This window comes from Salvelinus namaycush, chromosome 24, assembly GCF_016432855.1.
Source record: "Salvelinus namaycush isolate Seneca chromosome 24, SaNama_1.0, whole genome shotgun sequence".
Lineage (NCBI taxonomy): Eukaryota > Metazoa > Chordata > Actinopteri > Salmoniformes > Salmonidae > Salvelinus > Salvelinus namaycush.
In genome coordinates, this window is record NC_052330.1 from 15190285 (window position 1) to 15204246 (window position 13962).

A 13962-nucleotide genomic window follows, 5' to 3' on the forward strand; every position below is an offset into this window, starting at 1 on the left:
TTCTAGGGAGTTTTTCCTAGCCGCCGTGCTTCTACACCTGCATTGCTTGCAGTTTGGGGTTTTAGGCTGGGTTTCTGTACAGCACTTCGAGATATTAGCTGATGTACGAAGCGCTATATAAAATAAACTTGATTTGATTTGATTTGCACTTTTCGCACCAAAGTACGTTCATCTCTAGGAGACGGAACGCGTCTCCTTCCTGAGCGGTATGATGGCTGCGTGGTCCCATGGTGTTTATACTTGCATACTATTGTTTGTACAGATGAACGTGGTACCTTCAGGCATTTGGAAATTGCTCCCATGGATGAACCAGACTTGTGGAGGTCTACAATTTTTTGGCTGATTTCTTTTGATTTTCCCATGATGTCAAGCAAAGAGGCACTGAGTTTGAAGGTAGGCCTTGAAATACATCCACAGGTACACCTCCAATTGACTCAAATTATGTCAATTAGCCTATCAGAAGCTTCTAAAGCGATGACATCATTTTCTGGAATTTTCCAAGCTGTTTAAAGGCACAGTCAACTTAGTGTATGTAAACTTCTGACCCGCTGGAATTGTCATACAGTGAATTATAAGTGAAATAATCTGTCTGTAAACAATTGTTGGGAAAATTACTTGTGTCATACACAAAGTAGATGTCCTAACCGACTTGCCTAAACTATAGTTTGTGTTAACAATACATTTGTGGAGTGGTTGAAAAACAAGTTTTAATGGACTCCAACCTAAGTGTATGTAAACTTCCGATTTCAACTGTATATATATATATATATATATATATATATATAAATGTTTTGCAGGATGTAACATATCATACAAAATGGATGATGTAGTACACATTTGTACAACGTTTTTGGGGACCCATTTTGGTTCGTGACCACTACTTTCAAAACTATTGCTGAAATTAAACAAAAGCTCTGGAGCATCACTTTAATGTGTCCTTTCCTTCCAGCAATAGACAACAGAACTAACATAAGGGGTAAATCAAAGTCCCAGTCTGTTAGCAGTCAGTCCTGCTTGTTGTACTGTATAGCTACTGACCTGGGCAAAGTAGAGTTTGAGCTTCTTGCCTCTGAAGGGCGTTTCGTGCAGCTCTATCCTGGCGCTGGCGGCTGCTTTGGGGTTGCTGAAGTTGATGCGGACACGCCGGAAGCTCTTGAACAGCTGAAACGTCACCCGCTCATCGTAGGCCAGGAACAGGGACTCGAACATCTCCTGAACAAAGCCAATATAGAGAGACAAAAACAAACCACAGATGAGGTTGTGGATAATATGGTTTCAGGTGGTAAATGCCAAGGCATGAATAATACAGTAGACGGAGGGAGAGGGAGACATGAAGCAGTGTCTGGGGTGAGGTTCCCTGCAGCCTCCTCCAGGAAACACAGAATCCTTTCTCTAGTTAATAAGCTGTTTATCATGGACAGAGGATGCTGCAGGTCTCTTTACTGGGTGTAAACAAGACTATGTTTTCTGTTGCCTAACCAATAAACCTCCCATTCATTAAACCTGGCCAGATGAGAGATGGAGAGCAAGAGAGAGAGAGATAAGGAGCTGTCTGTCTTGTCCTCCTTAGTGCTGCTGGTTTCCTCTAGTCTTGATAGATCTGTGTGTTCCTCAAGTAGAGGTGTCACCACAGAAAGGTCAAGTTGAGTGGCACTTCCCTCTGTCACTCACTCAGCCTATTTATAGATGCTTTGTTATCATTAGTGTTGGTGAGATCATTAGTGTGTGTGTGTGTGTGTGTGTGTGTGTGTGTGTGTGTGTGTGTGTGTGTGTGTGTGTGTGTGTGTGTGTGTGTGTGTGTGTGTGTGTGTGTGTGTGTGTGTGTGTGTGTGTGTGTGTGGTTGGTTGGTTGGTTGGTTGGAATCTAGCCTAGCCGCTCGTTTAGCATTAATTTCCTGCTGGAGAGCAGAGCTAATGAAGTTGTCTAATTTGAGGATAATCTCACATCCCAGACCTGCCCTGTGCTCCGTAAAGCGAGGAAAGAGAGAGGACAGAGAGAGCGAGAGAGAAGGGAGAGAGAAAGAGAGACGGGGGGAGAGACAAAGTGAGGGAATATAGATACAGAGGTAGGCAGAGCGAGGGGAAAGAGGAGAAGATGGGAGATAGTCAGTTCTGGGAAATTCTCTCACAGCCTCAGGGCTGATCTCTGACACAACATCTCTGTTCATCAGACTGATAAACAGCCATCACTAACATTGAGTGGCTGCTGCCAACATACTGACTCATCTCTAGCCACTTTAATAATAAAAAATTGGATGTAATAAATATATCACTAGCCACTATAAACAATGCCACTTTATATAATGTTTACATACCCTACATTACTCATCTCATATGTATATACTGTACTCTATACCATCTACTGCATCTTGCCTATGCCGTTCGGCCATCGCTCATCCATATATTTATATGTACATATTCTTATTCATTCCTTTACACTTGTGTGTATAAGGTAGTTGTTGTGAAGTTGTTAGATTACTTGTTAGATATTACTGCATGGTCGGAACTAGAAGCACAAGCATTTCGACTACACTCGCATTAACATCTGCTAACCATGTGTATGTGACAAATACAATTTGATTTGATTTGTTACTGTAGCTATGTTCTAGAGAGCGGTCTGTCCTCTATGGTCCCACCTCATGACCCCAGGATGACCCAAGCAGATAGAGTTCATAGACCAGGTCATTCACAGGACAAGTGAACAATATACAGTTGAAGTCGGAAGTTTACATACACCTTAGCCAAATACATTTAAACTCAGTTTTTCAAAACTCCTGACATTTAATATTTGTAAAAAGTCCCTGTCTTAGGTCAGTTAGGATCACCACTTTATTTTAAGAATGTGAAATGTCAGAATAATAGTAGAGAGAATGATTTATTTCAGCTTTTATTTCATCACATTCCCAGTGGGTCAGAAGTTTACATTCACTCTATTAGTATTTGGTAGCATTGCCTTTAAATTGTTTAACTTGGGTCAAACATGTTGGGTAGCCTTCCACAAGCTTCCCACAATAAGATGGGTGAATTTTAGACCATTCCTCCTGACAGAGCTGGTGTAACTGAGTCAGGTTAGTAGGCCTCCTTGCTCGCACACGCTTTTTCAGTTCTGACCACAAATGTTCTATGGGATTGAGGTCAGGGCTTTGTGATGGCCACTCCAATACCTTGGCTTTGTTGTCCTTAAGCCATTTTACCACAACTTTGGAAGTATGCTTGGGGTCATTGTCCATTTGGAAGACCCGTTTGCGACCAAGCTATAACTTCCTGACTGATGTCTTGAGATGTTGCTTCAATATATCCACAGAATTTTCCTGCCTCGTGATGCCATCTATTTTGTGAAGTGCACCAGTCCCTCCTGCAGCAAAGCACCCCCACAACATGATGCTGCCACCCCCGTGCTTCACGGTTGGGATGGTGTTCTTCGGCTTGCAAGCCTCCCCCTTTTCCTCCAAACATAACAATGGTCATTATGTCAAAACAGTTCTATTTTTGTTTCATCAGACCAGAGGACATTTTTCCATGTGCAGTTGCAAACCGTAGTCTGGCTTCTTTATGGCGGTTTTGGAGCAGTGGCTTCTTCCTTGCTGAGCGGCCTTTCAGGTTATGTTGATATAGGACTCGTTTTACTGTGGATACAGATACTTTTGTACCTGTTTCCTCCAGCATCTTCACAAGGTCCTTTGCTGTTGTTCTGGGATTGATTTGCACTTTTCGCACCAAAGTACGTTCATCTCTAGGAGACAGAACGCTTCTCCTTCCTGAGCGGTATGACGGCTGCGTGGTCCCATGGTGTTTATACTTGCGTACTATTGTTTGTACAGATGAACGTGGTACCTTCAGGCGTTTGGAAATTGCTCGCAAGGGTGAACCAGACTTGTGGAGGTCTACAATTTTCTTTCTGAGGTCTTGGCTGATATCTTTTGATTTTCCCGTGATGTCAAGCAAAGAGGCACTGAGTTTGAAGGTAGGCCTTGAAATACATCCACAGGTACACCTCCAATTGACTCAAATTATATCAATTAGCCTATCAGAAGCTTCTAAAGCGATGACATCATTTTCTGGAATTTTCCAAGCTGTTTAAAGGCACAGTCAACTTAGTGTATGTAAACTTCTGACCCACTGGAATTGTCATACAGTGAATTATTTGTGAAATAAATCTCTGTAAACAATTTTTGGAACAATTACTTGTGTCATGCACAAAGTAGATGTCCTAAGCAACTTGCCAAAACTATAGTTTGTTAACAAGAAATTTGTGGAGTGGTTGAAAAAATTGTTTTAATGACTTCAACCTAAGTAAGTGTATGTAATCTTCTGACTTCAACTGTAGATGATTGTGTCAAACACTGAATTCTGTGAATTCATACGCTAAACCACAATGGAAATCTCCCATCTCAGTTAAGTTATATGACAGGTACTTTTCCCAAATTAGACGTTGTTCCATCATAACAAGCAGACTTTAAATACAGCCTTAAAGAGAGAGCGTAGCAGAGTACATGGGCTATTTCACTCCCTCTTTCCACATGGTGCTGAGCTAAAATGCTATTCTAGCAGCTTCTAAATGAGCCGCCACATCTAGCCAGCAGAGTGTGAAAATAAGCACTTTTAAAGGGAACATCTGGTTCTTAGCTGTGTACCTGAAAATAGATTTACTGTAAATTGATTAGCAGCACATGTATAAAAAAACACTAGAACACATAAGGATTTCATTTATCTCTCTCTTGTTTGAAGACAGCCACGATATCCTCCTTTGAAGGATCAGCAATAGTGAGACTGCATGGGCAGGTTCATGCAATGTAAATTCAATTCAATGGATCTTTTGTTAGTCAGTGGATACATTCTGTGCCAAGGCATCATTTTAGATTCAACAGTGCTCCATCAAATAAACAATCTGACCACGTAACATTGTTAACAAGATGTCTGTTTAAAACTAGTCTGACAGTTTAGTTCCATGATGTCACATCTCACTCTCATCAAAACATCTATTCACAACAATTTGAGTCAATTTGAGTCAGTCAGATACAATGGTCGTCTCTGACAAAGAGAGCGTTCTGGCAGCTTGATATGTCAGAGCCGGTGACAGATGACAATATGACTTTCCTTGGTAGAGCTGATCTGTAGAGACAGGAAGATCATTCAGACAGTCACTTTCCAATCCGGTAAATGTGTCTGAGAGCTTGTTTCCTGTCAGTGTATGTGTGAGATCGGTGGCGAGTTGCAGGCTCCCGATGCGGAGTGTGTGTGTGTGTATGTGTGTTTGTGTGTGTCCTGGCAGCTGACAGCTGGGACTGGTGTGTGTCTGCCTGGGAGGTGGAGATGAGTGGTGACAGCTCAGTTCAGGTTGCTGTATGACCCCCCTCTGACAGCGAGGGGGATGTAGAATAGAGCTCTGTCCAGTAGATGAAGCTCTGGCTCACTCCAGGTACCTTGGATCCGCACATTAACGCAGAGTTTCCCTCTGCGTTGTCGGGTGTTGTGTGAACTCATGCAAAGATTGCTGCTCCGCTTAAGAAGTGTTTTCAAAGTTTCACCTTGGGATGATGTTGCCCCCTAGACACTGATAAGAGGTCACTTTTGCATTCTTCTCCCTAATGGTCTAAGGTCAGGATTAGGGAGGCAAACTAATCCTAGATCTGTACCTAGAAGCAACTTCTAGCCAGAGCTAAGGCAAAAGCAGACAATGTCCCTCCCTGTGTTGCGTACAACTCATGAACATGAGACTGAGTTCCCTCTGTGTATAATAACATTCCAGCTCAGATGATGTATCTATCTCCAGTAGTCTATAGCCTCAGACAGACCCACACAACACAGAGCAAGAGAGTGCTCCATCAGCAATGGAATGGAAAGCAGCAGCAGCGTTAGCAGGGCAGTATGTGGATCTGAGCTGACTTCTCATGGAACCCATCACACATTAAACCTTATCCACCAATCAATCACCCTGTCACGACTTCCACCGAAAGTGGCTCCTCTCTCTGTTCCACCGATACATTTTTATTTTTCGTTTGTGTCTGTCTGTTTCTTACACCTGTGTTCTATCGAGTTAATTTCTGTGGGTTTATTAACCTCGTTAATAAACGTTTGGTGCATGTGCTAGATTGCGCCACAGGCTATTCTAACGGTCGTCTGTGCCGTTGTGATTTATTTAGGAGTAGATTGTTTTTGTTCCTCCTGTTGTCACTTCGATTTCCTGTTTTGTTGGGCGCCTTCGTTGGGTTTGTTTCCTGAGCAGTTTTGTTGTGTTTTGGACTTCCAAATAAATATTTTACTATTTGGACCTCGGTGCTCTCCTGCTCCTGACTCTTGCACCTACCTCGTCCTAGTGAGGCACCTTACACACCCTCAGGGTCAGGTTCTATCACTAGTGCTTTATCTTACATAGGCCTAATGCCATTCAAATACTTCCTAGACTGTTCTACTTCAGTCTGTTCCGCCGAGAGGTCATTGTGAATGTATTAAAACATGTATTACATTCCTTTACAAACATGGACAGTGAGGTGAGGAGAGGAAAGTATAGGGAGGGTTTTGTTGGAGCTGGAACAGACATTGCTTTCTAAAAATACTCCTTCTCGATGCATTACCAAAGGACCGGTGGGCGCATACCTCCTAGTTAAGCAAATGGCTCAGGTACATTAGTGGTGGAATAATGCACGTTGTTCAGGAGAAGAGTTTACTAAAAAAGGTCATTCTGAGGGAGGTAGAGATTGAGGCTGAGGGCCTGATGTGATCTGCATGGGCATGTGTGTGTGTGTGTGTGTGTTGTGAGTGGGGGCTAAGTAGTGAAGGCTTTCTGGACACTTGTCCCCCTAATGATGAGTCCATATCAGCATATCAAACATTGTGAAGGGTGTCTCAGATGAATGTCAGCCTAGCCTTTTGGGGGCCCTAAGCAAAAATCTTAACAACGGAGATAATTTCTTGCAATTATACACATTTTGCCATGGGGCTGTCATGGTTCCACCTGTCACCAGAGGCCGGCATACACCGCCTTAGAGACTATAATGACAAAAGTATTTTCAGTTACTAATTATGATTTCCTTTTAGAGAGGTGTGATTTATGTTACCCTTTGCAGAAGCTTGATTCGTTTGCCTTGTGCGTTTGTCTCCTGAGTGAGTTATCAAGTCATAGTGTTTGTTGTTTTCCCTAGTTTTACTTTGTACCTACTGTTGAACTTTTTCCCAGTAAAGTATTTACGTTTATTCTAAACCACTGGTTCCTCGTCTGGTTCTCTTCTCTGCTCCTGGATCCTACCTCACCACGTCACAGCAAGCTTCTGCCCCAACAAGGACCCAGCACAGATCGACCAGATCAAGAACGCTATAACCCACCAAGGAGCCCTGCTGGGGCAGCAGCAAGAACAATTCCAAATATTAGTGACTCTCTAGGCACTTACCGACTCCCTCCAACCACTGAACACCCCCAACCCAGGAGTCTCAGTGCCCAGTGCTCCAGTCATCGCCGTAAATCCCCAATGGAACCTGCACCGGGAACCCAAGATCCCAGCCCCCGAGCAGTATGACGGCCACCCAGGAAGATACAAGAGGTTCCTCACTCAGTGCTCTCTGGTTTTCAATCTACAGCCCTCCTTGTTTCACATCGATCAGGCCAAGATCGCCTACAACATCGCTTTACTCTCGAGCAAAGCCCTGGCGTGGGCAACGGTGGTGTGGGAACAGCAGCCACCATCCTGCAGCTCCATATCAGCCTTCATTTCTGAGTTGCGACGAGTCTTCGACTACCCAGTCGGCGGACGAGGAGCGTTGATCCGGCTATTCAACCTCCGCCAAGGGGCCAGACAAGTGGCCGACTTCGCCATTGATTTCCACACCCTCACCGCCAAAAGTGGGTGGAATACAGAGACACTGGTCACCGCCTTCCACCAGGATCTGTCTAACTCTATCAAGGATTAACTGACCTCTCTGGAACTGGGAGAGGACCTCGAGTCCCTTATAATGCTGGCAATCAAGATGGAAAACCGCATCTGAGAACGAGTGAAACAGCTACCCTTTGACACCACCCCAGTATCCCGGCTTCTCGAGTACCCCAAGCCCCCCGAGCGAAGCACTGAGAAGCCCATGCAACTGGGACACACATGTCTGAGCCCACAGGAACGTGACGAAGGCTGCTGCCTCTACTGTGGAGGTCTTGGCCATCTTCGTTCTACATGCCCAGAGCTGACGGGAAATGCCGGGCCTCACCAGGACAACGGGAGACCCTGACGAGCTGCGTAGGTACTCCCAGGCTACCCGGTCACTGTCTGTCACTACCCCCAACCTTCCACTGGGACAAACGTCAGCACCAAATTCAAGCCTTTGTGGACTCCGGGGCCGCAGATAATTTAATCGATCAGGACCTCACCGGAGAATTACAATTCCCCTGCTTGAAATGCCCTATCCCTCTGCAGATTCAAGCCCTTGGTGGATGCCCCATCAGCTCCGGCCAGGTGGAATATCAGACCAAACCCATTCAACTGCAGGTCGGTGTGAACCACTCAGAGACTTTTAGCTTTATTTTGATCACTGGTCCCGAGAACCCCCTTATCCTAGGGGTCTGGTTAGCGCAACATAACCCACTATTCTCCTGGCCCACGGGAAATCTACTAGACTGGGGAAAGAACTGCAAGACTAAATGCCTAAGCCTCGCCGCGCCCCCCTGCATCCATTGAAGCCCAAGACTTCTCCGCTCTCCCTCCCGAATACTTCGCCCTCTGAGAAGTCTTCAGTAAGAGGCAAGCCGCCACCCTCCCTCCTCATCGACCAAACGACTGAGCCATAGAGCTCCTACCCAGCTCCACCCCTCCCCGGGACGTCTTTACTCCCTCTCGGACCCTGAAGTAGCAGCCATGGACGACTACATATGGAAGTCGATGGAGGCAGGCTTCATTTGTACCTCGACTTCTTCAGCCTGCGCAAGCTTCTTCTTCGTGGGAAAGAAGGATGGGGGTTTGCGTCCTTGCATCGATTACCCAGGGCTGAACAGGATTACGATTAAGAATCATTACACCCTACCACTGATGTGGGTTGAACAGGATTACGATTAAGAATCATTACACCCTACCACTGATGTCCTCTGCCTTGAATCTGGCCCAAGGGGCCCGATTCTTCACCAAACTGGACCTCTGCAACACTGACAATCTGGTGAGAATCAGGGAGGGAGATTAATGAAAAACTGCCTTTAACGGGCCACTATGAATGGCCACTATGAATATTTAGTCATGCCATTCGGATTATCGAACTCACCAGCAGTCTTCCAAGCATTGGTCAATGACACTCTTAGGGACACATTGAATCGTTTCGTCTTTGTTTACCTTGATGACATCCTGATCTTCTCCAAGACCCTTCCAGAACACATCCTGCACATCTGCCAAGTCCTGAGACACCTCATGCAGAGTCAGCTATACATCAAAATAGAGAAGTGTGTTACATGTTTCCCAAGTCTCCTTCCTGGGATACATTATCCCGTAAAGGTTAAGGTCATCACCGACTGGCCCCGTCCTGCTTCACTCAAACAAGTTCTGCGGTTCATCGGGTTTGCCAATTTTTCCAGACATTTAGTCGCAACTTTGGTGCTGTGGCAGCGCCTCTCACGGCCCTAACCCATCAATCCCAGATACATTTTTGACAGGGCATTCGAGAAGCTCAAGGGACGTTTCACCTCCGGACCCATCCTCGCTCATCCTGACCCTGCTCGTCCCTTCATGGTAGAGGTGGACGCCTTGAATACTGGAGCAGGGACGTTCCGTTCACAGCGGAAAAAGGGGGTCAAGAAACTGCACCCATGTGCCTTTTTCTCCAAGCGGTTTTGCCAGCGGAACGCAACTACGATGTAGGCAGCCGGGAGCTCTTGGCAGTTAAGTGAGACAGCAGACTTCATGATTAACCATGTCTTTTCGACTACATGGACTCTCCCAGGACATTGTCTCAGACCGTGGCCCCCAGTTCGTCGCGCGGTATTGGAAAGCCTTCTGCTCCCTGTTGGTGGCATCGGTGAGTCTCTCCTCTTGGTTCCACCCACAGTCGAATGTGCAGACTGAGCGGGTCAACCAGGAGCTGGAGAATTTCCTCCGCTGTTTTGTCTCCCCTCAGGCCACCAACTGGAACAAGTTCCTCTTCTGGGCCGAATATGCTCACAACACACTGCTGAACTCGTCCACTGGACTGTCTCCATTTGAGCGCCAGTTTGGGTTCGGGGCACCCTGCAGTACCTGGTGGACTGTAAGGGCTATGGACCCGAGGAGCGGGCGTGGGTGCCTGCCCGGAACATCCTGGACCCGGGACTTGTTCGGGACTTCAACCAACTACGTGGTGATTGCCCTGGCTCCACGGCTGGAGCCGCTCCTAGAAGGGGGGTACTGTCATGGTTCCACCTGTCACCAGAGGGCGACAGAGACTGCCCTAGAGACTATGACACGTGTTTTCAGTTACTAATTAAGATTTCCTTTTAAAGAGGTGTGTTTTCAGTTAGCCTTTGCAGAAGCTTAATTCGTTTGTAGTGTGCGTTTGTCTCCTAATGAGTTATCAAGTCATAGTGTTTGTTGTTTTCCCTAGTTTTACTTTGTACCTACTGTTGAACTTTTTCCCAGTAAGGTATTGAGGTAAGTTTATTCTAAACCACTGGTTCCTCGTCTGGTTCTCTTCTCTGCTCCTGGGCCCTACCTCACCACATCACAGGGGCAGAGAGAGATTTTGCCATTTTAGAGCTAATTTCCTGCAATTCTACACATTTTGCCATGACTTATGCCATGTTATGATGATATGTGAGCGAGAGTGACTAGCAAAATCAGTGGGGGTCCCCTGGAGGTCAGGGCCCCTGGGCACGTGCCCTGCATGCCCGGTCGGTAATTCGACCATGATAACTACAATTTTAGACAGCTGGCTAGATTAACTTACCACTATTTTGTTAACTAAATGAGTTAGTGACTGACATAACAAGCGAAAAAGTTGCTGATTCACAAACAAATTTCGAAATTGCACCTCCTGTATTCTACTATTGTAACTCTCAAAAGTAATTTGAGACCCCAACTGAGTTCATAAAAAAATATATATATACAGTACAAGTCAAAAGTTTGGACACACCTACTCATTCAAGGGTTTTTCTTTATTTTACTATTTTCTACATTGTAGAATAATAGTGAAGACAGAAACTATGAAATAACACATATGGAATCATGTAGGAACTAGGGCTGTTGCGGGGACCGTATTACTACCACAAGGGCGGTCAAGAGTCATGACCGTTTAGTCAGGGTAATTAGGCTTCTCCAAGCTCTGATGCTGCTGCTGGTCATTAGTAGCCTACCAAACTTGTTAACTGCCTGGTACTCAGCAATCTATTGTCCCTCTAATCACTCTGACATCAATGCAAATGTGATAGAAAATCTAATCGAACACTTCATGCGAGCCCATGAGCTCATGTTGCGCAACATTTCTATCGGCTATGCAATTGCGGGAGAAAACAGAGTGATGGCCACTAATAAAAAGACGAGTCCCATCAGCTTTCTATAGGCTAGGCCTACTATATTTATTTATCAACTTTCCTAATATTAAGCACATTGCTTCTCTTTACAACAGGAGTATAGCCTACCTGGCTGGCATGAAAATAAACCACGGGGAAAGGCCTCCATTCACTATTTAAGTGATAGATGACGTATGTTTTCCCGCTGTCCCTGTTTCGAGACAGGTGCATGATAATGGTCCAAATCAAAACAAATGTCACACATATATTATTTACTATATGTAAAGACAAGATTAAATCAAAAATAGTCTGATGGGGGATAATATTAGCCTATCACTTGTGAATGACATTTTATTACTTGTGAATGATGCCCAGCTTAAGAAACAACGGCTTTTAATTTTTTATTATTTTTCATCATAGTCACATACCTCATGCAGCCTAGCCCAAAGGCCTATATGTTTTAATAAGGTTTGTATCACAACTAAAGTGGCTACATAACTTCTTAAAATGAAGCACATTAATCTGCTTTACAAGTGGTGTAGAGCCTAACTGGCATATATAAGCAGCGTGTGAGTTTCAAATTTGGAGAAGATAATTTTCACCATAAAAATGCACCTTTATAATAAAAGCATTACATGCACAATTGCATTTGCAGTCACTTTTGATAATGGTGTTTTTCACTAATGGAACATTCGCGCTTGCTGCACTTATAATATAATATATAAAGAAATAGCCTAATAGTTTATCAACATTTTAAGCTAAACGTTCTGATCTGTTGCGTCAGACACATTGCATTTTTAAATTTTTTTTTATGCTTGTGGTTGTATTAATTTGGGATCTATCACATCCCACAAATGTCCCAGACCATGGTTGGAATATTTATTTCTCGCACAGAATAGAATAGGTTGACTTATGTACTATGGGGATAGTAGATTGACATAGGCTAGTGCTTTTGCTGTTCATTAGGCCTACTCATCTTGTTGGCTGACGAAAAGTAAATATGGACAGTTCTTTCAATATCTTCAATATGCACCTCGGAATTGAATAAGGACGCGCGCAGTTGCATCCCCGATGTGTCTGTCTTCACTTGTAGCCTGTGAGAAAGACCCGAACAGGTGACATAGAGCCATGTGAGTGAGAGGGCTTCGGATTGCGTAGCACACTCAGGGAGTGTGCTCCGGGCCGCAAAAGGCATGGATTTTTTTAGGGTGCATTACGGCCGCTGTGAAATTCGAGGCATTATCAAGTGCTTGTCAAATTGTGAATGAGAGACTATTGGAGTGTGTACATCCTGCTTAAAGAACAAAGCAGAGCTCGTTCCTTTCAAGCAACATTTTTCAATTCATCATTAGTCTCATCATGCAGCCTTACAATGTATTAAAAATCAAAACATATAGCCCAATGTTTGTAGAACAACTAAAGTTACATTAATAACTCTAAATTAAGCATATAGGAGTACCTATTTCTTTGTTAAACGCTCAACACAGAAGAGCGCACTCCCTCAAATTGTTTGGAGAAAATATTTATATTTTATTCAGCTTTGTACAATTGTATTCTTCATACTATAAAATAATATAAAATAATGCCACGGAATTGTAAACAAATCTTGTCTGCTAAATGAACTAGTGTAACCCACAGCCATTTGGCTTACAGACATCAGGACCTAACATAAGGACAACTCAGAGTATGCTATTCTGATCTTCTGAAATAGACTACATATTCTTCATATCATGTTTCTTTAGATTTAATGGATGGATTTATTGTGAAGGTGTAGGCTATATTACATTGATTTATTATACTTTTTTAAATGGTTTGTAGGCTATGTGTGTTCATGTTAATTAACAGTCAAATACAGTGAGAACAACAGTTATTTGCTTGACAATCACTGTCTGATTTCATGACCGCCACAGTCCTAGTACAAACCAAAAGTGTTAAACAAATTAATATCTATTTTATATTTGAGATTCTTCAATGTAGTCACCCTTTGCCCTGATGATAGCTTTGCACACTCTTGGCATTCTCTCAACCAGTTTCATGAGGAATGCTTTTCCAACAGTCTTGAAGGAGAAGAAGGAGGAGTTCTGACATATGCTGAGCACTTGTTGGCTGCTTTTTCTTCACTCTGTGGTCCAACTCATCCCAAACCATCTCAATTGGGTTGAGGTCGGGTGATTGCGGAGGCCGGGTCATCTGATGCAGCACTCCATCACTCTCCTTCTTGGTCAAATAGCCCTTACACAGCTTGGAGGTGTGTTGGGTCATTGCTCTGTTGAAAAACAAATGATAGTCCCACTAAGCGCAAACCAGATGGGATGGTGTATCGCTGCATAATGCTGTGGTAGCCATGCTGGTTAAGTGTGCCTTGAATTCTAAATAAATCACTGACAGTGTCACCAGCAAAGCACCCCCACATGATCACACCTCCTCCTCCATGCTTCACTGTGGGAACAACACATGCAGAGATCATCAGTTCACCTACTCTGCGTCTCACAAAGACACAGTGGTTGGAACAAACA

General features: G+C 44.2%; 1 protein-coding gene across 2 annotated transcripts in view; it reads right to left on the reverse strand.

Moving 5' to 3' along the window:
• The window catches only part of rcan2 (regulator of calcineurin 2), a 120555-nt gene that overhangs the window by 15649 nt on the left and 90944 nt on the right, over positions 1–13962 (reverse strand). For both annotated transcript variants that reach the window (XM_038963199.1, XM_038963200.1), the window contains one exon: positions 1039–1212. In XM_038963199.1, coding sequence (XP_038819127.1) covers positions 1039–1212 — 174 coding nt within the window. The remainder of the gene's footprint in view (positions 1–1038; positions 1213–13962) is intronic.